At 34.4% G+C, this 26333-nt stretch overlaps 3 protein-coding genes across 7 annotated transcripts in view; 2 read left to right on the top strand and 1 right to left on the bottom strand.

The window, feature by feature from the left end:
- Positions 1-26333, top strand: part of LOC140991324 (uncharacterized) — a 78663-nt gene that overhangs the window by 51332 nt on the left and 998 nt on the right. The window contains exons 1-6 of one of the 4 annotated variants that reach the window (XM_073461238.1): positions 22835-22924; positions 23075-23211; positions 24472-24624; positions 24713-24888; positions 25074-25184; positions 25930-26069. In XM_073461238.1, the coding sequence (XP_073317339.1) occupies positions 23080-23211; positions 24472-24624; positions 24713-24888; positions 25074-25176 (564 nt within the window). In that variant the 5' untranslated portion in view covers positions 22835-22924; positions 23075-23079 and the 3' untranslated portion in view covers positions 25177-25184; positions 25930-26069. Of the gene's footprint in view, positions 1-22834; positions 22925-22953; positions 23212-24471; positions 24625-24712; positions 24889-25073; positions 25185-25929; positions 26097-26333 lie in introns of those variants that run through there. The other 3 variants (XM_073461237.1, XM_073461239.1, XM_073461240.1) reach the window with 3 other exon arrangements.
- On the top strand, positions 5321-16189 carry LOC140991441 (protein FIP1-like). Of its 2 annotated transcripts, none has more exons than XM_073461395.1 (14): positions 5321-5533; positions 6318-6409; positions 6496-6600; positions 7799-7848; positions 10486-10552; positions 11266-11338; positions 12289-12344; positions 12744-12840; positions 13884-13968; positions 14157-14219; positions 14840-14899; positions 15300-15392; positions 15739-15801; positions 15902-16189. In XM_073461395.1, exons 1-14 carry the CDS (start codon positions 5478-5480, stop codon positions 15989-15991), a joined length of 1050 nt encoding a protein of 349 aa, XP_073317496.1. In that variant the 5' UTR covers positions 5321-5477; the 3' UTR covers positions 15992-16189. The 2 variants fall into 2 exon arrangements, with proteins under 2 accessions (XP_073317496.1, XP_073317497.1); XM_073461396.1 differs by having other exon boundaries at positions 5322-5533; positions 6318-6405.
- LOC140991296 (uncharacterized) lies at positions 17463-22381 on the bottom strand. Its single transcript, XM_073461214.1, has 13 exons — positions 22073-22381; positions 21587-21826; positions 21159-21283; positions 20845-21061; positions 20583-20708; positions 20235-20504; positions 19739-19823; positions 19298-19455; positions 18866-19189; positions 18674-18748; positions 18401-18470; positions 18148-18305; positions 17463-17745 (listed from the first exon to the last, which is right to left on the bottom strand). Exons 1-13 carry the CDS (start codon positions 22343-22345, stop codon positions 17596-17598), a joined length of 2271 nt encoding a protein of 756 aa, XP_073317315.1. The 5' UTR covers positions 22346-22381; the 3' UTR covers positions 17463-17595.

Genomic DNA, 26333 nt, shown 5'->3' with positions numbered 1-26333 from the left:
AAGTACAAATTACAATCTTGAAAATTGGGACATAATTATGTATTTTATTTATTTAAGTATTAGTGTCCCAAAATTTCAAAATTGAAAATCATTTGGATTTATATGTACATGGAATAAAATTTAAAGTTCTTCTTCGTTATAGAAGATTCACGTGCATGTGTGATTAACTTTTGATTCTTGTTGATCCATCTGGATGTCACGTATGGGTCCAGATATTTCATGCAGCAACTTAGATGTTCAAGTCACTAAAAAATTTAAAAACAATTACGTAAATATCATGGTTTTTAGAACAAATTTAAATCTAGAACATCATGTGATTGAAAATATCCCTGCATTTTCATATTCGTGGTTTTTGTCGAATTTTAAATGCTTTCCAAACCACATGATGAGGTCGGGTGGGGAGAAAGTGGTCGTTGCATTGATAGGACTGTAATCTATTTTTCATGTCCTTAAGTAACTGTTTAAAGAACTTTTGTTGACAAGGCCGATCTTCGGTTAATACCGTCAATCAGGAATGAGGTCGTCGATCTCCAACTCAACCTCAGGTTCCAATAAACAACAAAAAATTGAAGTATATTTTCATACAGTGAAGGTGTCCAAATTTTTTCATCATTCGGTTTGCTGGAACGAAAGTTTAGCCCGCCAGAATTTTTTGGTGGCGGAGGCGGAGGCGGAGGCGGAGGCGGAGGCGGAGGCTATTATCGATATCCCTTTGAACAAATTGGGTGGTGTTGATATTAGATTTTGGGAGGGAAGTCTGTATGGTAGATACCGTTGGATTATCGTTTTTTCTCGTGTCCAAAATACAGCGGAAGATTTAAAATTTTATTTTGACAATCAAAATATTTGGACACTCGTATGATTTAATTAGAATAAACATATATATGATGTTTAGTAATATACCTTTAGTGAATTTTCACTTGGCTCCAACTACAACGATATAAGCGAACATAGCTCTTGTTGTAAATCTCTACGTATGTTCTTCAAGTCTCCTTTCTTCAATCTCCCAATCCGGTCCACGACTAGAAGATTAGTTCCTCTTCTTAATAGCACTAGAATATTTAGAAGAAGTTTTAGTTGAGATAAAAAAACTCGAGAGGCAGCTCAAACCCTAAACTCTCTTTAGGGGTGGCCGAATTCTTGGAGAAATGAAGAGAATTTTCGAAAAGTTGGATTGTTATGGAGGTTAGGGTTTGTGGCTCCTTGTCTTTTTTTTTTATTTATATTTTTTATTATCAATGCATGACCTAATTTCCATAAATATAGGTTTAGGACTCTTAATTAACATTAATGGGCTTGATTAATTAATTAGACTAGTCCAACTAGTTTAATTAATTAATCAAAATCCGTTAATAACTTTAATCATTTAGTATGTTGAACTTGTACTCCTACAAGCCTACAAGCCAATTAAACATACTTCACATTATATTTAATTTAATATTTAATAAACTCAACTTTTGAATTTAATGAATTAAATTCACTTATTTTATAAATTCAACTCATTGAATTTATTCTCTACAAATTTTAAATATCACGAATTCAACTTCTTGAATCTACTATCTAATAAATTCAACTCTTTGAATTTATTCTCTCAAAATTTAATTATCATAAATTCAAATTCTTGAATTTACTGTATCATAATTTTATATAAATTCAACTCTTTGAATTTATTCTCTCAACGGAAACAAAATGATCCAGTGTTTGTGTGATTCTCAATGGTTAAGAGATATAGCTAGCTAGCCGTTAGTTCACAACTCTTTGTGATTCAGTACATTTTCTTTTATTCGGGCTTACCTCAATTTGCCTCATTTCATGCACCAACATTTGGTTATGAGAATGTCAGAAATCATTTTTCTAATTAAACCCATCGAATCATGGTAAGAGCGTCTAGTAGCATCGCCTCATGATTCCCTAGGTATCACTGATAGTGCCTGCAAGAACCAGTCGGTTATGATTAACGTATAGTACGTCCTCTTCATCTCATATATTCCGATCGAATCTGCAACCATTGGTTCATCGAGAGTTGCATATTAGATTCGATAGCTATGTGATACGATCATGAAATATTCATAGTGTCATTACATGCACAACTAGAGAACTCTTTCCCTAATGTATATCTCAAACTCTGGCAAGATATTTCATGCACTGTTATTTCGTTAGATTACATAGGATATCTACACTCGTATGTGAGCGGTGAATTCCCGACTACAATGCATTGACTCCTATACATTTCGCAATTGCACCCAACCTCGCCACCTTGTGATCCTCACGGAGTAGGTAAACGAGTCAATGCACAATCCTAGTATGTAGAGCCTCAGTGTTATCCCGGGTCGTATGGACTAATCATGTACAATCACAACCACAGAATTTTTCTCTCGATGAATGATAACCACTTGAAAATTAAGTCCGAGGGAGGGTTGTTCGGTACAATCGTCGTATGATTACCCATCTGCATGATTGGATATCTTCATGCCGTTACCATGAAACACGGTACACAACATCACATATGCTAGTCTCAATCTGAAGCATCCTTAATCCTTATTTTTAGGCGGCTGAATCGACTAAGAACGAATTTAGAATATACAATGTTTACAAATGAGTTCCAAGATCGAATTACAATTCATTCGTATTAAAGTATAATCAAAGATTTTATCTATGTTGATTGCATGTATATACAAATAAAGCAAAATGAAACAATAAAAAATTAAATTATATTAAAATAAATATTGTTTATTACACTTGAGTTAATAAATTCTCTAGCCAGCCGTTGACTTGTAGGACATATACTCTAACAAATACCCCATGAAGCTAGACTATCTGCGAGAGTTCAATAGGTTGTCTCCACCTTCCAATCAATGAGTGCATCCATTACAAAGTTGGTGGAAGCTTGTATGGAATCTTAATATCCCCTCAAATTTTCTTTATCAATCTTTTAATTATAAAATTCATAAAAACATTTAAAAAAAATTCTTTTATATAGTTTCTTGATCGATACTTTTTAACAGAGAACTTTCCAGTCGCCAAGCCCGGCCCGAACAGGGGAAAAGGGAAAAAAAATATCTTACATTATGGATGCCAATGATATCGAACTCGCAAGGTTTTTTCTAGGGACTTTATTATCTTATAATTCCAATATTTTTTAATGAATTCGAACTTAAATTATTTTGATCGTGTTTTGATATTTTTATTCCTATTTTATGAATACACCAAAAGGAAAAAACTACATGAACTCACATACTCAAACTCGAGAATTCGAACGCGCTTGCTTAATTAAAACTCAATATTGAAATCACATAGTTCATTTTCGAGCTTCGAATCAGCTTAAAAATTCCGATCTGGATGAAAGGAAATGGCTATCGTTCGGTTCGATCTACTTCCTTTGCACCCTATTGTTTTTGATTAAAATTTGTAGAAACTAATCTCGATATAGAGACTTGTAGCCATGCATATCATAGTTTATTTATATGTGTCAATAACTAATTCTGTTGAATTTTATTAATTAGTGTTAGAAAATTTAAAAAATTAGCTACAATGAACCAATTTAATCAAACTTGAACTAACTACCTTTTACCTTACTAGTGGAGTTTTACCAAATCCCTAATTGACAAATCCTATTTTTTGATATATTTTTCAGTTCAAGTTTTTAATCCTCCAAAAAAGGATAGCTGTCATTGTAACCATAGCATATAAATAATGGCAAAAATTTGTATGAGACGGTCTCACAAGTCATATTTTGTGAGACGAGTCTCTTATTTAGGTCATCCATGAAAAAATATTACTTTTTATGCTAAGAGTATTATTTTTTATTGTGAACGTAGATAGGGTTGACTCGTCTCACAGATTAATATTCGTGAGATCGTCACACAAAAGACCTACTCATAAATAAATTCAATAAATATACAACTAATTTGGGCTTAAAATCAAATCAAGTACCGGGTGTGATCATACGCTACATTTTGTGTTATATTTCATGTTATAATAAAAATATATAACGTCATTTTCATTGTTAGGTAAGTAGATTCTTTAATAATTAATTCAAATTATTATTTTTGGACGGAAAATTCAACAATCGCATCAAAAAGAAAAATTATCCTTCAAATTTGAATAAAGTTTTTTCTTCTATCCTAAACTTCTTATTATTATGAGTATGAAAATGTGAAAGAAATCGAAGTTGAATAGCACAAAATGTGGACTTGACTTACGGTTGACATTATATATATATATATATTATATATATATATATATATATGTCTCTGGAAGAGAAATAAATGATTTCCAGAGAAATAAATGATTTCACTTGCGAATAGAATTTATTAGGAATGGCCCCATAACTCTTGACTCAACCGTAGGTGGGGCAAGCAGGGATCGAGTAGTTCAAAGAATATTAGATATTCAAATACGTAGCTAAACCCCACGTTATCTTATTCAAACACGCAACACACAGTAATAATTTATAATTTATATTTATATATTTATTATTGCAAAAAATTGATTATAAAAAAATAAAATGAAGTTACAAATGATGGGTTTTTTTTAATTGACCTCAATATATAAAAATCATAAACCCTATCGTTTGATTTGGAAACCCGGTTTGGAACACGTTGGATTTTTAATTTGTTAATTGTAGTAATTTTGGTTGTTTAGAAAATAACCAATATTAGTTTATTGTGTTACAAATTTTTTGAGTACTTCGTTAGTTTTATAAGTGTTACATACAGTTCTAAATTTAATAAATTACATAATTATTTTTTTATTTTTCTTTCTTTTTTGCCATAATTTTTTAAAAATAAAATGATATTTAAATTGTCAAATAAATTTTTTAAAATTATATTTAAATTGTAACGCAGATTTTGAAATTATAAAATTTATTATGAACCGATAATTATTAACTCAACANTAAATTACATAATTATTTTTTTATTTTTCTTTCTTTTTTGCCATAATTTTTTAAAAATAAAATGATATTTAAATTGTCAAATAAATTTTTTAAAATTATATTTAAATTGTAACGCAGATTTTGAAATTATAAAATTTATTATGAACCGATAATTATTAACTCAACAAACAATTTTGAAATTATAAAATTTATTATGATAAAGTTAATTTTGTCATTATAATCCAATATATAAATTTAATCACTCTTATTAAAATCGTACCAAATATTAAATATAATATCCTATATCTTATTTATCTTTAATTTATCCTTATATTATATATCACATATTTATCCGATCGTGTATATCAATCTTTGCTATGTACCAAACTATCCCTGAGGGTCAAGAAAACATAATTCCGAATTTGGATACTTCGCTTTGATTTTCGATACTTTATACATTACCTTTTCTAGAAAGAGAGAGAGAGTTACCAGTAAGCTTTCGCTTCGTAATCTGAATTTCCTCAAAAAGCGAGGCTGAAGGAGAGCCATTGTGACGAACTATGAGCTTGCTAGAGGATTGAAAGGAAAATTCTCCTAGAAAATGTCCGCAGAGAGGAGTTCGACTTCGCTCTATGCATCTCCTGATGAAAACAGCCTGTAAGATTCCGCGGCTTCAACTTTTACGCGCGATCGTCGTATTACTTGGTGAATTATTGTATGATTTTTGTTTTTTGTTGGATCGAATGTTTTCGTTGATATGCCGAATTCTGCAAAGTTTCTATTTTTGATAATTGTGTTTCAGGTTCCCTAATTGGAGTTGGTATTGTATGAATTCGCTCGAGTGAAAATTTGGTATCGAACTCGTTGATTCTTTGATGCAATCGACACCATTTACTTCTTTTACCTGACAATGGATGATTGTTATAACCACTAAAATTTTCTCTGTGGGTGGTTGCGTGTGTCTATCTGATTTGTTCTTAATTCTGAAATTATGGATAGAAATGATATTTTTCCAGTCTGTGGACACTTGACATGAATATTGCAAAGATGTGTTTATTCAAATTGATAGCTGTAAAAATAATATTTTTGTAGAAATGACCCATTCTGAAGTATATCAACCGCTGCACTAGGTTGCTGAAGAATATCAGTCGCCAATCTTTATGCTAGTCTCTTTTGCGCCAAAACGTGTTCTGGCAAAAAATTCCCATTTGAGAAAGCTAAAAGTGTCCATTCTACTTCCCTTCTTACGTTTAGATATCACCAGCAATGCACTCTCATTCTGTCATTGCATAACTTAATCAACATTATGTATTGCTTTGTATATCTAGAATCTAAAAGGGTATCTTACACAGGGTCGTGGTGTCAGAGCTCTTATAATGTGACAGCATAAGTTAGTGTTTGGTCTCGGTTTCTTATTATGATTTTGGTACCTGCTGCGTAGGTTCCTCGACATACAGCAAGAGGCTCCTTTGTTTAGTCACCGGAAGCCTACAAGGATATTTGGAAGCATTTTTTATTGTCTCCTATTGGCAAGTTTTTACTCTTTCAAGTTTGCACATCTTTTGTGCATGATATTCAAAGCCATGTTATTTTCTGAATTTTTTTTTGGTTCTAGGCAGGTTATGTGATTTTAGCTGTGGGCGCTATATGGATACTTCCTTCTCTACAAGAATTGATCCCTCTGATACTTTGTAGCTGTGATGTCATTCTTTTGGTTGTCACAGGTCCTTTGTCATGTTTTCCTCTCTTTTGGCTAGTATTCCCTTCTTTTAGATTCAAGTATTCAACTTCAGTGTTTACTTGAATCATTCGAATATATCACGATTACGTTGCTTTTAAATCTCTCTTTGTATGGGTTTAACATAGTTACATGTCTATGTTCTTTTCTTAAAAAGTCATGAACATTTGAGTCAATGGAGAATCGACATAGAGAATCTTGAAACGAAGTTGTATTTGAGAATATGTTTATATGCTTGATTTTATTTTTCTAAACACACATTTTTTAGGTATCACGGTGTATAAGAATTTGCTGGGCTAGTGAGGTCATAATAATATATATTTACTTATTTTACGATACAAAAGATTTTTAAAATTTTAATCTATAGTGTATGATAGTTAAAACATGATATACTATTAGAGTATTTTTGGAGAATCGTGAGTAGTAGAATTAAAGTAATGATTATGTTGAAAGACATGAAATTGAAAAGCTAAAGTTTTAGGAGATTATCTTGGAGAATGTAAAATAAGTTTGGTTTTATTTTTGGAAGAACGAGAATATTTTGAAAAAAAATGCTCCCAAGCACTGCCTTAGTTTCTAGGGCTTACAATGTTCCGACCTATAGTCTATTTGATGCGAGAAATTTTGTCAGCTTCTGGATATGGTTAAGCACACGGCAGAAAGCATAGGCGTCCCAAGCATCTAGGACTTAGGATAGTAGAATGAAACAATTTTCTCTAAGCAGCTATGGTAGATGAAATCATGAAATATGGCCTATAGTCTATAGCAAAAAAACAAAAAAAAATCCAGCTTCTTGGATATGTCGAACCACACTGCAGAAAGCATAGGAGCCATTTGATACTTCATAACACAACAAATTTCAATGAGAAGTAATGATGTTAATTAAATTACGTTAAAAAAAAGCTATTCTGGAATCATATTTTATATCCATTGGGATAAGAGGAAACATGCATAGTTCATTCTTTTGAACAAGTACTAAGATGTATACAAAAAGATGTAATGTTCTTCATCACATTCATACGTGTTTTGATGACTTATATGGTACATAGGGGACCATTATGGACAATCTCCACTGCGACACTTGTGTGTCCTAACTTTGAAAACTGATTTTAAGTGATGTTATAGTTTTGAATGCAAGTTGATCTAATATGCTCTGTGCTAAAGATATCCTCTGAACATTGAAGGCGTGTTCCAGCAGTATCTTGTTTACCAAGTTCAAAAGATACGCCTGCAGGTAGTTTGGTTTTTATCTTTTCATTGTGTTTAATCTTATTATCATCTAGCCTTGGAAAATTGTTTTTAATATAATTTATCGTTAAGTGATTAGGATTCTTTCTTTTCCTAGGATGTTGCATTCACCTAATAATATCTTCATTCACGACACATCCTAGGGTGATTTTTTTGATTTGGTGCCAGACCTTGTTTGATACCAACGTAGCTCCATTAGAAATTGATTCGAAACTGACCTCTTTTATGTTGTTTCTAACAAGTATAGGTTTTTAACTGCAATATCTATAGTTGAAAATATATCTCTTTCATAAGACCTTGATATATTAATCTTCCTCTTTTTAGCATCCTTGCAAAATACAATTGAGTGACTGTAAAGTGATCTTGTGTGGGGTAAAACCTCGAGTGTCAATTATGAAGTCCTTATGTTGTATGTGCGGTAGATCTTTCATCAAACACACTGACTTTCATAAGAATCTGATCAACTGTGTACAATCTTGACACATTACCCAATAAAGCGGTGCTCTGCTGCATCATGTTCTTTCTAGTTCACGATGTTGAAAATAATAGTGAATACACGATGAATTGGCGGTCAATTGTTTTTCATATCAATGCATAAAACATGAGTGATGGGAGCAGTTTCCGAAGAAAATAATAACCTCCACTGGTTATTTACAACAAAAGTTGACATAATTTTTAAACAACCTTCTTCCTCAATTTAGGATGAGATACCAACAAAATTAGGAAAATAATCTATCGTATCTGTTATCAATGTTCTAGGATGCGATTAAGGAAAGGATAATAGAAGTATACAATTAATTAGTTCCATAAATCTGGGTGAAATCTCAACTTTACAATGCTCTTAAAGTCTTCTCCATCTGAAGCATAGAAATGCTTTTAAGCTTGAATACTACAAAACTCAAGTGCTGATTTTGGCTTGAATGCAATTGCTGTATCTGTGATGCATTCTCTATTCAAAATCCTCTGTACATTAACTTCATCTGATTGTTCGAGAAATTTCTGATGATCATAAACTTCTTTACCATTGTTTCCCCTAAAAACAAACTCAGGTTCTATAAGGCTAACCTGCACCACATGTTATGTAGTCCTGAAATTCTGGTCACTCTCCACCACAGATCGGTACTATACGCTGCTTGTAGTTCTGATAATCACTCTTCCATTTCGTAAATCACCGCTTCATGCTAAGAACTTGAGCTTTTCTTTCGACCAGTCTGATGTTGACTTTGACCTTTAATCTGTTAAACTTTGATTGCTAACTCGGTTGTTGAGTGGGTGATCTGTTACTGACTAGTGGCTGATTTATGTTTTTTTAAAAAAATTAGCTTGACACTGAGAGAAAGCTACGCAACATGAAATAGAAAAAAAAAAACCTTTCAAGAACAACCCAAACTAATTTTTTAAAGGAAAACGACTTATTGACTCACAAAAAATTACTGGAAAAATATTAGTGCGTGACTAGACATGATGGCGGCTGCGGAAGCAAGGCAATATGGGTTTATACACCTTTTTGGTCCTTATGATGAACCTAGGACTATAGTATCATCTGAGAAAATTAGGAAGAAAGTAGTTAGCTTCATTGAAAATTAAGAGTGAAAATCGTCCAATGATTTATCAGCATCCTACTTCCTTTAATTTAGGGAGAGATAAATACAAAAGAAGAAAACTATCAATTTTGTTCCCATAATTATTAGAAGTACAAGGTACAGTTAGGCGCAAGGGAGTTGTAAAGCCTAAGAGCTGCATGTTAATGGAGTGAGGTGTTTTAAAGAATAACATCCTAAAATCTAAATATTTGAAATATTTCATTAAATATAATCAGGATTGAGTTTTATAAACTATTAAATGTTTATGGTATAGAGTCTTGTCAATTTATAGTGAAAGTGAACGATTATTATTAATTTACTTTAAGTAGCTCATGGGCTTTTAATGACTATGATGTTGCAAATATCATTTTGGCTTCAATTAAGGAGAGGATATAGCAATCTATGATTATTGGGTTTCATAAGCCACGGTGAAATCTCACCTTTACAAAGTGTGCATATGCATATTACTTTTATGATGCTCAAATTTTTTCCAAGACCTGCAAAAGATAAAGATAGAATAAATATTGCATATGCAAATAACTGTAGACTGCCACACTTCTTTCTATCAGTTTGAAGTTTCATGTGATAAATAGTAGGGGCAAGAGTGGATAACAGTTGAGATTGTATACAAACAATTGTTAATTTAAAAGCATGGAAGTACTTTAAGAAGAAGAAATTGGAAGGAAAGGTGGTAAAATATGAAAAGAAACATCAGGGAATGACTGCACGGTCTTAGATGAAAATAGCAATGATGTTGGAAGGGTGACATTTTCTGTTCTACAGACATATTCCCCATTTTTAAATACTGTGGATGAGCTGACATGAAACCACTAATGAACACGAGGCTTGAAAAAGTAGTTATGATTAAAGCTTGTTATTGATATTGACATGGGCTCGCTAATCTTCAATTTGAGGTGAACAATTACTGCTGTGTATCAGTGGGAACTAGGAACTACTGTTCTCGTCCCCCTGTTGTTTCTTTGTCTTTATCAGTGATGACAATTATGCTGTTGAAAACATGAGATACTTTTATGTTATAGGGTTACTATGGGTTCAGCCAAAAGTTGAAGCATCTAATTCGCCTACCATTTGCTTCTATCTCATATGGTAAGTTTTTTCCTGCTTCATGCACTTGAAAGTGTGATTATTTATTTGCAGACAACTCTGTTGTTGTTGATGGTGTAAAATCTCTGGTCTCTGATAAGCTTCAATGATTTTAGTTTGATTGATGTTTTTGACACCGCTAGAGCTATGCCAATGGAATCGAGCTAAACTAAAGGTGTTGAAATAAAACCATAGGCATATAGCCACAGCTCTAATGTTAACGATTTTAGCTCTAATCCACTAACATCAGGTTACTTTGATGGATGTGTTTTGGAGTGTAAAAGTATATTCGACCAATATGCTGCAATTTAATCCTGTGTTGCTTATTATATTTTAAAACTTTTCAGATACTCATATATTTTAGTGATTGTCACGAAAGCATTTACCTGCCTGCATGTGAGCCAATGCTAGTTTCATTTCTACTTATAATCCCCAAGATAATGTTAAGAGATGTGTTTGGCCTACCTGTAATGTTTTTACGGGATGAAGCCTGCCTTACTATTCGTTATGTTATGCAATATGCATGAATGCTGAAGCATAGACCAAATTTTTTTTTTTATGATAACTAGGTTTCCATCGTAGTTATTTGTTTTTGTTTCTGTTGTGTGTATTAAGTGTTTATCAGTGGTTTCCATGCTTATTATACTTCCGGCAGTCAAAATTGAAACTTAAGAGCTTTATTGAATTAGGATGTATCTCAAAACACTTAAATGCAGGAACTGCTGCAATGTTGCTTATCATGGCCTGGAAATCGCACATCACTTTTCTTTCAATCTCTTTGTTACTCAGGTCAACACACTGATTATATTCTTGACTGTATACATCATGCAACAACTGAAAATCTTGTATCTTGGGATGAATCTGTTCTGCTGATCTGCTTCTCGACATAATTTCTTTTTAAAGTTTTGCATTGTCTTTATTAGGAAAAAAGAAAGAATCATTCTAGTCATACTATACTACCTGAGGCCCGCCTGAACATTTGATGTATCCTGATTAGTGCCATGTGTTTTTCATTTTAGCGCAATATTATTTATTGTTATATTCTGCTTTACCTTAATATTAAATCCTTATGTTGAGATGTCAGTGGGCACTGGGCAGCAATTGTCAGATACATGATACTATTTTATTCCGAGGATCTTGTACTTGATATATTTCAAGCCCCAGTCCCCCGAGAGTTTTTTTTTACGCCTCTTTAGTTTTTGGCGCAGCATCATTTTTTGCTGTCTGCACAAGTTATCAAACCTGTATTTTATACAATTTTAGTAAGTTTCCAGATCAACCTATATGTGAACTTTCAGGGAATATGATTGTGTAACATGTTAGACCAGTCTATGTTGAAAGGACCATGATTGACTTTCTCTGTTCTATGTGGGGGTTTTGACATCACTTTTTGTGTGAGTTCTATTTTGACATGATTGAAAGATTGTCAATACATTCTTATATATGATAGCACAAAAATGCAACAAATTTAATGCACACTTCATTTGTCTGCATGCCAAAGGTTGTCAAGCTTTGGCACCTGCAGCAGAACATAGACAAAGTGTTCCCTATATCGCATTTGAAAACTACTTGCTGAAGCATTAATTATTTCACTTTTAATCTTCATATTTGATTTATTTAATATTTTTTTTATTTTTAGTCTCTCTGATGTTCAAAAATACTCTCACCAGTTCATAAGGTATATATTTACATGGCTAATGTTTTGCTGATGAATTCATGTCTTGTCTGTCATACCGCAGAATTATTATGGTTGTAGAAGCAATTTGTGCTGGCTTTTTCATGAGCGCCTACATAGGTATGATTGTTTGTTGGACTGATGATATGGAATTGAATGTTGCATTATCTTAGACAATGGTTCGGAAATAGTAGTACTTTTGATTAGTTAAATTGACTTATTATCCCCGTCCTTTTGTTTCTTCCTATTTTTATTCCTCTTACCTCTTTTAGCTGAAGTTAATGTACTGTTGCACCGATCGTATCAATGTTATCGAATTTCAGAATATCAACTATTGGGAATCTTATTAAGAGATTTCATTTTTTGAGAAACTGTTGATAACTTTGAGATGCTTTGTGTTTACAAACTGAGCTTTTAAATCTACTCTTCAAGAATCGAAACTCTGAAGTATGTTATCTTAGAGGCTGAAGTACGAAGTTCAGGAAAGTTCATGTTCTTACCATCTTTTGGTGGCGGCAGCTTATGTGCATCAGTACAATTCGCTGGATTCTGAACCTGATGTTTTGAACTCACTTTATTCTCCTCTGCAACAGTCAAGTTCTCTAGAAGGATTAAGGTAATTCTTTATGAACCATTTCCCCTTGAAAGATTGTTTTAGCAAGCTAAAATAAAACTGGATGTCTACCATGTTCTTCTTTGTGAGTGAAATGCAAATAGTTCTCGAGATATTTTTTAGAGTCACTCGCAGTTCCCTATTGTTGATGTCATTTGCTCTTGTGGGATGTTTGAAACGGACTTGTGTTCAACAAGTCTCCAAAATTTTGGGCCTTCTCCTGTGAGGCATGCAACAAAATTATAACTGTTTGGAGATTCACCTTGAAATGGACAGTTGTGTCTTGATTCTTTGAGCACTTGGAAACCGAAAAGTCCTACATAATTTCCGGTCATGTTTGTCATGGTAAATCACTCATTGTTAACTCTTCCCAATTTTCTTTACTAATTTTGCATACATATTTAGTTCGTGAATTCATTCAAAGGAAACTTCGTGGTCTGCTACCGGTATTTATTTTAGTTTGCCTCCACTTTCAAAAGAAGCATGTGTTTGTCGCCTTTTTGATTCTCTGTTGTGTTTTAGTTTCCAACCATACTATCATCGAATTTTCTCCCCCAACTTTTTGTTTGACACTAATGTGGATACTTTTCACTGTGTGAAAACGTGGTTTCAAACTGTTTATGATATTCCTTTCTACCTCGTTTATTCAGGGAATTAACCACACTGGGCGTAATCTTTCAAATTCCTTGGTTGTTTTCTTTTTTTCTTCTTCTTTTTTTTGCATCAGGTGTCTTGTTTAAATTTAGAACAATTTCCTTTCTCAGGGAAACCTAGACTCTTTTATTGTATTTTGATTTGTATTTTTATGCATGTTGGAGTCTGCCTCTGGGCCGATGGTTTATTTATATGCCGTAAATATTTTACCAAGCTACTATTGTTTGGAGGCAAAACTTACCATGCTCGTGCTAAGCTACTGATTATCCTTGATAATAATTGTAGTACCTGAAAGTTAAGCCCCGTATGGTACAGAAGTTTCTACGAAAATAGGGATCGTCCTATATTTTGACATGGTTTTAACATGAGTAATGAATTTTATTTCGTGAAAGGTACCATGATGGTGGACGGTTGTCTGATCAGCAGATGGCCTTGTTGCAGTATCAAAGAGAGAACCTTCACTTTCTGAGTGAGGAGGTAAATGTTAACACTCGTGGTTCATTGGATGGAATTTTCTGTTTGTTTTATTAAAATATGAGTAAATCCATATCGGCCAAATGCATCATCTTTATTCAACTTGGTTGGGTGATTGAAATGGGTGACATTTTACTCTTTTTAGTAAATTTTTTTTTATAAGATATCTAATCATTATGCGTTCCATGTAGATTCTTCGGTTGCAGGAATGCTTAAGCAAATATGAGAGATCTGATGATGGGAGCACCCCTCAGGTAACGATCACTCTCAGCAAGTTTTTCTATGCATGATAAAAAATTAGCATCTGCTTTTTGGGTAAAAGTGGTAGAGCAACTGAATTTCCAATACAAAGGTATTGATCTTGAGTCACCTTGCTTATGCTGATAACATAGTTTGGTTTACAGCCATATGGTTTCTAGGAAACAATCTCTGAAGATTTTGATGCTATGCTGAGTTATACATGTCATTTGAGCTGTATGTATATAATGGACAAAATGTTAAAATTTTTTTTGGTTGTATATTGAAATATCACTTGATAGTTTTTGAAGAATTTAATTGAAACCGGTGACCTCTGAAAAATGGCTGTAGAGTAGGTTTTCATGATTATTTCGTCTTCTATTATCCTTTCACTTTTTAACATAAAATATTTGGGGTTTGATACTCGGTGAGTTCCATACAAAGCCAATCTTTGTTTGTGATAATATGATGAACCATAAAGATCTGATCAGATCTGCTAGGTTCTTGCATCACCAGCTGTTTCAAGATTGTAGTTTCAGTAATGAAAATTATGCTCAAGTCTTGATATAACAAATGTATGTTGTAATGAACCATCCAATTTATTTTGTATGATTGTCTATTTTAATGGATCTTTCAGGTTGATCTTGCTCATTTATTAGCGGCTCGTGATCAAGAATTGCGCACACTTTCGGCTGAGGTAATACCTGGTTTATGATTTATAGCTGTTGATGTTCATTGACCTGTAGTTCTAAATAACATCAGTTTTCAGTTAATTGATGCATGTTCTGAGAACTCTATCCATACATGGATTATTCTTTTGGGAGACTTTTCTTCATTTTATCGCATTCACGAGGCCTAATTATTTATTCTCGAATGATTCAGTAACCACTTCTGGAATCAAATTTGATATATTTTGTTCCTGTTGTATTTTTTCAGATTAGATGTTCACCTTTCTATGAAGCTATTTTGGGAACCTTTCTGTTTATTTATGTCTTGTGAAGTTTCAAGTTCCTGATTTGTTTTTCAAGGCCTCCATTATAGCTGCAAAGATCATCTTTTTAATTGAATGATGGATGCTGAAAAGCTTACTTTTGCAGATGAATCATTTGCAGTCTGAACTGAGGCTTGCTCGATCTTTGATTGCCGAGAGAGACGTGGAGATCCAACATTTTCGTAGTACAAACAACCAGGTAGCGTCTGCATGTACATTTCTCTCGCACTTTTCTTCTGTGTTCGAGCAGATTCCAACCTTTTTTCCCCTACAAATGAAGATCGGACAAACAATATTTGTAGCATAAGGAAGCAAAGGTCTGATGGAGGGATCTAAGAATTAAGAACAGTGATGCTTATAACTATTACTTGTTCAGATGCAACCTGTAAAACATGTGGCAATAATGTCTCCATCTGTTTTTCTAAAAATTCGCCGAAACGCATGGAGCCCATATTTCTTTTGCCAATAACAGTAAAGCTGCAAGTCAGGAATTTAAATTGTCATTGCATTCTCTCAGTGTTGTTACAATTACCATTGTTACACAGTATGTAGAGGAGAATGAAAGAATTAGAGCTATACTGGGAGAGTGGAGTACTAGAGCAGCTAAGGTATTAGTCATAATACACTTCTTGCTTCAATTTTTTTAACCAATTCAGACTTATTCTCTGTGCGTATTCACTTACTTTTTTGGTTGCTGGACCAATAAAGCTTGAGCGTGCATTGGAGGTTGAACGCATGTCGAATTTGGAACTGCAGAAGAAAGTTACAACATTAAAGTCTCAAGCGACACAAGAATAAGTGGAACCGACATTGCTGATGGAGCAGTAATTCATTTTCGTTGACAAGTTAGTCTTTTCTTTGGTGCCAAACTTGATTCAATCAATTATTTTTGTGAGAAAAATCTTGGTCTTCTAGTCCAATGTTTTAGACCTGTGGACACTATTATGAATTATCATCGTCATATTAAAAGGTTATGGATGAGTTTGATTCTGGTAAGTGGTGTCAAGAAGTTGGCTTACCTGAACTGAACCCCATGCCAGGAACAAGGAAGCTAACTGAATGATGTGTCTAATTAAAATGTTCCAAAGAGCTCGTTCTTGTCTTCTGCTTGGTGTATATAGTTGGCATGTATCCTTAACCGAATATTTGTTATTAAAATACATGCACGGAAGAACGGTGAAGTCCAATCAAATCAAACTCGAGTGGCATCCTAATCGAGCTAACGAAAAGATTTAAGCTGTAACTAGATTAAGAAGTAACTTTCGAGCAGGCTTTTGTAGTTTTCAAATTCTCGAGCATGCGGCCATTGCGAAGTTTAAGTTGTATGTTGCTTGTGTGTTTACATGGGCGTCAACACAATTACGGCGTCAACACAATTACCAACGAATTTCGGTACTTATTCAAGAACATCGATGTTTGTATGGTCGAAGAAATGGACGTTGTTTTAGGAATACAATGATCACAACTGACCTTCAAGCCTTATTTTTCATCTGGGTTATCCTAAATGGGGCTAAAAATTTGGCTTGCTATTAAACCCAGTTTTTTTTGTGTTTTTTTATTAAAAAAAATTCAAATATAAAAATTTAGAATTCTCTCCCCTCGTATCCGATGCCCCACGCGAGCTTGTCTATATCTTACGAAAGCCATTTGGACGGACGATTAAAATTGACTAGTGTTACATGAAAATAGCTTTTTTTTTCTTTACAAAATCATACAATAAACTCATACATGTCCAAGGCAGATCGTTAAAATCAGTTATACATTAAATCTGCTCCATGCGAGCATAAAAATTGTCAATATATTTTATTTCTACTAAATATCGAGTTAACAAGGCATAAGTTGTCTGTCAAAATACCTCATAGAATCTTAAATCTTGGTTTTTTATAGATCAATTTCTAAAATAACCATTACCTTGTTACTGTGACATAATATGTTAAACTATATCGTCAAAAAATATTCAATAAACTACAATAAATTCACCTAGAAAAAGACATAACATGCATAGTTTGATTGGTAATATTAACAAACCCTCTAAGACATATAATATATAATCCAAAGAAAAAAAACTTAAAGAAAGTCTAGTATTTTTTTTCTAGGATTTATAAAGGTAATTTGGGTTTAATTCAGGACAGTATGACAGAATATATAAAATCTATCGTCATAACATTTGTCACAAATTTCCCAATGATGTTGAGCATATATCGGTAACAAATTATAGAAATTTCATTAAGTGATCAAAATTCTCTTATAGATAGACGCAAAAATCAAGTAGAGTTGGGCAATTGGTACATAAACAAGTGGGTTTTACTAGTGTCCCTGATGAAGATACATAAAAAATTAGAGAAAGAAACCAAAGCAAACATGCAGGCAAACAAAACCTACCAAACTACAATCTTCATAAGTTACAAGGGGGATACATGAGTCGTCTCGTTTAAAAAGAGACAACCAAACACAAAATTGTAAAACTCACTTCCTTTAATCACTCTTTTTTCCCCAAAAATGGCCTCAGTATCGTACTTGCATGCACGTGTACAATCAGGGCAATAAGTTACCTGGATAAAAGACAATATGCGAAGATAAGCATAAAGCAAGTGAAGCAGCACCAATTTATTAGCCGCAGCTCCTAGTTTTCCAACGCAGTTGAAATCTAAATTTCCACAACCATATCACACCAAACTGGCACGAGACTGAAATAATAGGAAAGGAATTCCAAATATCACTAGTGCACTTGGTTTAAAGGTCGAGAGTACTGCAAATAGCACCATCTTCTGCCTAAAATGTAAATCACAGACGCCTAAATTCCAACATTTATTCACTTTCAGATGATACACACAATGTCCAGCATGATAAACAGTTTCACGATCTCTATTCTTCCTACCCACTTTTATTTACATTTTGCACAATATATATGGTGCAATCTTGCTGAAAGAAGTAGCAATAAAAGTTTCTCAAACCTCCAGTAGTTTTGGTTGATAATGACAATCGAGCATGACATCAATACCATACATGGCCCTAGATGTCGGGTTATGCATTTCTGGATGCACAAGGGCAGCAGACTCAAAAACTGATCTGATCATTGATTTGATTCTCTGATGGATATCCATCCATAGAACTGCAACAATTAAGAATAGATGGAGCAACCATGCCACCGTCAAAACCGAGAGTTTCCAGGAAAACAAAATAGGTGGAAATAGGAAAAGCCAGTACCTTGATGTTCTTGTTCAAATTCCTTGACAAATTCTGGTGTATTCATGTGATTCAATCTTCCCCTATAGTTCTAAAGAAGAAATAAGCTTAAAATCATGAATCATATGCTTCACAAAAACCTGGTGCTTCTATGTGAAATCAAGTTCACATTGACCGGTATTCTATTTAATGGATTATAGCAAATAATCTTCGTCGACTAAATCCACCATGGCAATCAGGTTCAAAGGTACGATTGAGAAAACTAAAAGGTAATTATCAGTCAAAGGTACTCACCATAACTGTGAAATGCGTCTCATATTCAAAAAAACTGTGCTTGTCCAAAGAGTAAGAGTTGTTTGCCAATCTAAACTGCAGATAATGATGAAAATATTACTTCAATACAGGCATTTATAAGCAAAAAACTTGTAAGAGTAATTTGAAGCAGAGTTTACAGCCACCTTACATAAAAGAGAAAATTGCGCTTACCCAAAAAACATCAGCGAGGAATATCTCCAATGGGTTAATGCTGCGCACCAAAACGATATAGCGAATATCAAACTTCCTCCCTTTAAACAGGGCAGGGTGTTCGATATACTTCTGACATATCTTTGGACCAGTTTCCATTAGACGAATAATAGCCGATAAATTTTGTGTAACTGTTGTATCAATAGTTCTTGCCATGTTCCAAGGTTTTAATATCCACAAATTGTCAATGCCCTCCTTTTGTCGTCTGTAATAGTCTCCTATAAGTTGAATAAGATGGGTTTCAAGATTATAAGTAGGCTGGAGCCACTGGGGAGCACCGTGAGCCTGTAGCACGAGGGCAGTGAATCAGAAACACAAGGCATTGATAAAAAAATATGTTTTGCATTTGAAATCTTAAACATTGAATAAATCATAAGTTCAAAACTGAAGGACCTTCTGAATTGTTTCTGCCAAATGATGTTTCATCACAATGCAAGCCTCAAATGGAAATTGATTTATGAATTGCTTATCATTCAGACCAACTGCCGCCTTCATCTCTTCATCTACTTGGACACTTGTCCATATTATATCAGCATTCTTTGGTTCAGCCGCTGCATAAGGATCAGATAGAAACTGAATAAGTTGTGAAAAGTAAGAAAGCCAACGATTCTCCAAACCTTCTTTACAGCCTATCAGGCAGCATGTGTCAAGTGATTGAACTGAACCTCTGGTAACACAGATAATTCACGATATGTTATTTAGCCTTTCTCATCAAGTCACACTTATTCAAAGAGTAAGTGTGACTTGATGAACTTCTAGGGCAAGGAGGCATAATACAGAATTAATAGAATGTGATGAACTTTTGATAGCTGTTAGTATCATCACATCACTTACTGATAACAAATTCAGGACGGGTCAAAAGTTCCTCAACTTGAGGTATATCAGTGTAAACATGCAAAGCACTTCCATCACTGTGACACAGANAAAAAAAAAAAAAAAAAAAAAAAAAAAAAATTTAACTTATCCAATTTATTTTATCCCAATCTGTAGCAGAGCCTATATTAGGGGAATGATTGAGTATACATGAGTTTGGGTTGGGGGAGGGGGGACAGGTAGGGAGGGGATCATTCAGCATAGTATTTTGTTGGAGTCTCTTGCTTAGATAGGGCCAGTACTCGGTAGAGATCATTCTCTCTTGTTAAGGATTCTCCCTTGGGTCCATAATCCTCACTGTTGAAGATAGGGTTATTGCAGTGTCTTCCTTTATATTTCAAGTAATATAAATACTCAGAGGGGATTTCTTTCCTTCTCTGTTTGAGCGGATCTGCTGTGAAAATAGTTTATTTAATGTGAATATTTGTGCACGGAACACACACTCATAGAGTCAGACAAAAACATTATACCAAACAGAAGTTTCGTCTATCTTTTCTTCATCTGCAAGCCTATATGTCATTGCGTAGAACCACAGTGCGTTAATAATACGATCAGTGAGAGATTCTCCAGCACCCCACTGTGGAAGACGGGTTTCTAACATTGAATCCACAATGTACTTTTCTGATTCCAAGATTTTGGGAACACTAAGCCTATTAAGTAACAAAATATTAGGCAGAGCTTCAATGATATCAAGAGCATTATCTCCAAGAGGTCCAGGAATATCCACCTGTTAAATTGCATGTGTCAAAAAAATTTCATTTCGTAAGACTGAAAATACATGTAGTTTTCAGATTTAAAAAGTCACCTCGAGTGAAGTTAAGTTAATGAATCCTTTAATATATTCTAACAGTTCGTGAATCGAACTTCCAGCAAATGAATTTCCACGAAGGTTCAAATGAGAAAGATTAGGCATTTCAAGATGGGAAAAGGCCTGAAGAGAAAAAAGGCAGCAGCAGAAAATGACTAAGTAGCTGGATGATGATATAGTAAATCAATCAAATTCATAGATAAATAAGCAGTTGGAAAAGTGGAGAATTATGCTAGAGATAACTAAAATTGTGACCGACCTTAGTATTTAAATGGTGAATACACCTATTTGAGAGATCAAAAGATGTGACATTCTGCAATATACGATCACTCTGACAAGAAAATCCAGGATTGTCTTTATCATATGATCCTCCACAGAATCCTAAGGCCCACTCACCATAGTTGAGGGTGAAACGGGAATTGTAGATTTCCAGTCCAGGGCAATTTTGTAGAATAGTGGCTTCCACGTAATTATCACTGGAAAAGAGAGATACTGTTAACCAAAGGTAAAATCTAACATTTCCTAGTCTTCAAGCTGTCTTGGTGTCGACTTTTCAGGAACTTTAAAACTCACCTAATTTTCAGAATCGGATTATGGTTCAGCCATAGTGCTCTAAGATGTTTAAATTGAGAGATCACCTTTACGGAAATTTCCAAGTCCTTGAGCTTGTTGTTACAGAGGCTTAACGCAATCAAATGCTGGCGCAATGTACAGGGAAAACATAAAAATCAAAAGACATGTTTCTGGCAGTGTGAGCATGGTTTAAATACAAGCCAAACTAGGTTACCCCTACTAGTTGTATCATCACATAAGTAAAATAACTGGAGCAACAGAAATCAGATAATGGAGCAATTGAGATAGTCTCAAGTTTTAGAGGAAAAAACTGGTATGTTACAACGGACGCTCAGGCTGCAAACTACGTGATTACACTTCAAGAAAAATAATCGAATAAATATCACATTAACCAACACTGCTAATCCACGTACAAAGTAGTGACTTACAGGAAATTTACTGGGTAGATCGAGGGAAACTAGCGTGGAATCGTCCATTTCAAGATCCTCGAGCTCCAACCACATCACAGAATTATTTCCTCCTTCTTTGACTTTGCAAAATTCTCTCTCAACAATTTCCATAGCACTTGGCTTAACATCATTTGTATCAGATGCTTCCTCCGAGTTTAAATCAGTATCTACACACATTAGTGCAGCCATCCTCTCTGCCAAGCCCGGAAACTCCTGCAACTGCAATGAAAAATTCAGCACGCATCAGTTCTAAGATCAACGAAATAGTCCATATGTTCATAGAGAAACGACTCTTCCCAGTTTGCTGGTAAAGACTGTACATTTCTTTAATTTCCCCACCGAATAATACAAAATCTAATTCAAGCAGCATTAGCAAAGATCATAATGATGTACACTTTCCGCTCCCCCAATACCACAAAAAGGAAAAAGACAAACAAAAGAAGCATTCACTGTGTAACTTCAAACCTGCTTGTAAGCATCAGAATGACGAAAAGTCCAAGCATGGTCCACCAGAAATACATCCGATTCTTTTCCCAATGACTCCGCCGTAAGTATAAGCCTCCTTTGCCTTCCGTCATCCACCGGCTCCACCTGGAAATAACAACCGCCGTCGAAAGCCTCAGCCGCGAGTTTCTGAAAGAGCTTCCTGTGAAGTGACTGTGGCAGACCTGATGCCGCCAGAAGGACGCCGTGAACCTTAACGAAGTCTTCATAAGTTTCAATCCCGGCGGAGGACATTTTGCAGGTGAGTGAGTGGTCTAGGTTTTGGGGGTAGTGGGTTTCATAAGGTTTCAAGCAAGTCTCTAAACGAACCCGGTTCACGAGTTTTTCCCCTAATCAATTGTGGCTAAAATCTCGGTTCAGTAACTTTTTCAAATTTTGATCATGTTCGAGCTGCTAGATTATATCAAATCCGGTTAACAAAATTTTTTTCATACAAACATTTAAATTTTGAAAGAAATTATGTATTTAAATAAATTTTTTTTTTATTACAACTCAGGCGGAGAAGGAAGATCGAACATGAAGAATCAACTATTTTGATAGAGGGTGAGATCACTGGACTACAAACCTGATTTCATTTAAATAATTTATTAATATGTTTTTCACATTTGGATCAATCGAGTTTTTCATATTTATTTCAAGTTTCACATTTGGATAGTGGTCACACGTTTGGATAAATATTTTCATATTTGAGTGAGTTTTATAGATTAAGACCATGTTTGAGGTTAAGTATAGCCAAAGCATCTTCCCATTCCGCACTCTCACAGTACATAAACCCCAAAAACAGCGACAAATTTTTCTCCTACAACCGATAAAAGGTATTCAATTCACTTGACGACCTTATGTTCAAACAAAAACGAAAAGAAAAGAAAAATTTAATATTACGGGTCGTGTTGATTTCTTTGAGTTTCCATAATCTTTTTTAATGGGCTTTGCTGTTGATTTTATTATGTAGATATTGTTTGGGGTAGATGGAGGGGAGTACCAATGGTGAAGAACCCAAATCGTGGGAAGACCTATACAACATCAATTTGATGCCATCGGAGATCTACTTGAAGTTCCGAAGAGAAATGCAGGGGATTCGTGTTGGAGTTAACTTAGAGGTATTTTTCGTACAGTTCTTCATATTGCTGTGGCGATGTCAATTTCTCGAGTTCTTCGTATTGCTGTTATTATGGATAGAGCTCGCTTATAGATATGATTTTGAGATATTGGAGTTTTATGGATTAATCTTTTGGGTAGTTGATTTCCTTTGATGAATATTGAAGTCACAAGTGGGTTATTAGATGGAAGAGTTTATCTTTCTAGTATTTTGTGATGTTTGGAACAAATGTGTGCCTGATTCTGTTAGGTGGGTGATTTCTTTCCTCATTTGGAAAAAAAATATTCATGTAATTTTGAATTTTCACAAAGTATAATTCAGTCTAGGAAAAATATATTCAAGAAAGTCGGCAGAGTGTTGGCTGCAATGACTTTCAGGCAATCCGAAAGATGCTTGAGTCTTGACTACTTGATAGAAAAGGAGAGAGTAGAAAAGAAACTCATGATATGGGCACAGGCATTCTGCCATTTGCCCAGTTGGACTCTTATCTTTTATAAGGCTACGTTGAAACTAGGTAACACACTAACACTTGGACTTGGGACATGAAATGAGCCTGAGACCGTGACACCAAGTGTGTTATGATAGCTTTTTATTTATTGGTTGCATGGTAAAATCGTGACTATATCATATACTAGATTGCCTGCCCCTTTATTCGAAGGTTTTGAGGAAGGTAGTATAATTTATCTATTTTAGAATTCTTTAAGTAATGATAAGATAAAATTCAAAGAATAATGTTGTATACTAGAAATGGAGAATTGTCATATCATTTAAACCGTATTTATTTCTTCTCCGTACCTTGTTAATTCACTACAAGTCGAACAAAAAATCTAACAGCTCTATCAGTTGCTTTTATATACAGATTTTGTTCGGATTCCTTAGAATATGAATCTTGTTTCTCATTCCGCATTTGTCGGTGCATCAGGCACATGAATCTCGTGAGCTCGTTGACAATGAAAACTGAAGCTCGATTCTAGAAACATTTCTTATGATGTCCACTGATAGTTTTCTAGGAAATTTTGTGCAGCATAATTTTATTTTGTCAAATTTAGTAGACTATCAGGCCTACATTAGACAACTGAGAAGGTAGATTGTTCTTTATCAACTGGACTGCATAGTGAACTTTACTGCTGTCCTATTTTTGTTTATTTTATTCTCGTAATCTTATGTCTGCCTCAAGGGATCAAAATTTGGACTCTCTATTTGTGGGTTTATATTATTCTGATGCGTTCAGTAGAAGTGCTGGTTCTTTGGTTTGTTGTAGTTGTGTAACGCTCCTCTGAACGACTACCATGCAAAGCTGGTTTTGAAACCGTTGGCCCCTGAACGGATGTGGAAGGTAATATTGGAACCTTTGCAACAGGATGTGCAGCTTGTTTCTAAGAAGATACCTGTAACAAAATATCTGAATCTTCAGGTTTGACGATCTGGTATTTTTCCCTTTTCCCGTACCTTTCCTTTATTATTATGCACAAATATAACTGTAATATTTTGAACTTGTGCAGGTAGGTGTAGGCCATAGCTTTTTGCATCACGCAATTGGCTGGAAATGGAAGCTCTCTACGTGTTTTGGGGGAGATGGTATGTCAAGGATTAGAAATAAAACATCCTTTGGTTTGTGTCCAGGAGTGGATTTACGATTTGGTTGGAGGGCTGACTATGTTCTCCCAGAATTTACTGGGTGAGTTGGCTCATATTAATTGGTTACTGGTTGGAAATAATGTTATGTGTTCTATTAATGCAATAAACGGCTTCATTATATAGTATTATATATTGGCTTTGATCTGTAGCAATTTATGTTTACTGATGAAGTTTTTTTACATGTCATGCCTGAAAGAGCTCTATACTGAACTTTGTCGTTTACAGGGGTGTGGGGACCGATGAACCGTTGTTCAACATGAACTCTGGTCGCTTAGAAGCATCTCTTGACAGAATTGAGGCCATTTTCACGCATGGTGGGGGAACATGACAGACTTGGTATGTTTCCACCTAGTTTTTTGTCAAAAATGTTTGAAGACACCAAAGAAACTGTAAGCAACTTTTAGACAACCATGAACTAGTCATCTCTCTTGTTTAATATTTATTTTGAAGAAAAGAAAAAGGGGAACGCCGTTGGAAGTGTCTGGTATGTTGTAAGGTAAGAATTTGTTTAGCATGGTACACATGAGGTTGTAGATCTGCTTGTTTAGATACGGGTATCTGATAGCCAATGACACTTTTGGAAATTGGAATCGTGTCATGTAGAGGCAATTACTTGATCAAGTATACCAGGGATTTTGAATATTTACATTTTTATCCAAGAAAGATAACAGGACTCTCGCATCCTGAGCACCTTGTATGCATAAAAATTGTTAGCGACCTCTTTCCACTATTACTTAAAAGTCCAATTACAATACGTTCAGTATTCCAATCTGCTTCACTTATTCGCCCTATACTTGAAGTCTTGTCGATCCGCATGTACGTTGGTAGAAATCACTTTTATAAGGACTTCTGAACTTATAACCTTCTAGTTTAATTACAATGTTGGAAATCAATTTTCACGAGTTAGTACTCATGGTAGTCGGCCCGATAATAATTAAACATACTACGAAGCCATTCCATGCATAGCACTACGGCCACAATTCTCTCTAGTCCGTCTTCTAATTCCTTAGTGTATGCATGAATGTATGCTCTCGCATGAGCCAAATGAGGATGAGTCTTATCTTTTTTCTTCTGGTTATAGCTGTAAGAAAAATTTCTTACATACGACAGTGAAGTATCCGAAAAGTACAAGCTCAAGCAGAGAATGCAAGCAGTATAATTGCTATGATTCTATATCTGTTTCGCCAATGATGTTGATCCTGTTAAAGCCGTTGTTCCTACTTCCTCTGATACATACTACTGCAAGGCAAGGCATTCGTGTAATTCAGCTGAGGCGGCTTAAATGTAACCATATTGCATATTAATTATTGCTCGTGTCTTAAATTCAATCAACACCAGCACTAAACTTCAGCGTGATCATCATTCGAGTTTGTTAAAATTATCTGAGTTTTTGTAAATTATTTTCCCAACTTTTGGTACATTTATTTGGATTAAAAACCCGTATTCTATGAACTTAACTAATATGAAATGTGTAAAAAAAAACTA

This window comes from Primulina huaijiensis, chromosome 13 (genome assembly GCF_012295235.1).
Source record: "Primulina huaijiensis isolate GDHJ02 chromosome 13, ASM1229523v2, whole genome shotgun sequence".
NCBI classification, from domain to species: Eukaryota; Viridiplantae; Streptophyta; class Magnoliopsida; order Lamiales; family Gesneriaceae; genus Primulina; species Primulina huaijiensis.
Note: the sequence above shows the minus strand (reverse complement) of the source record. Positions and strands in the feature narration are given on the sequence as shown.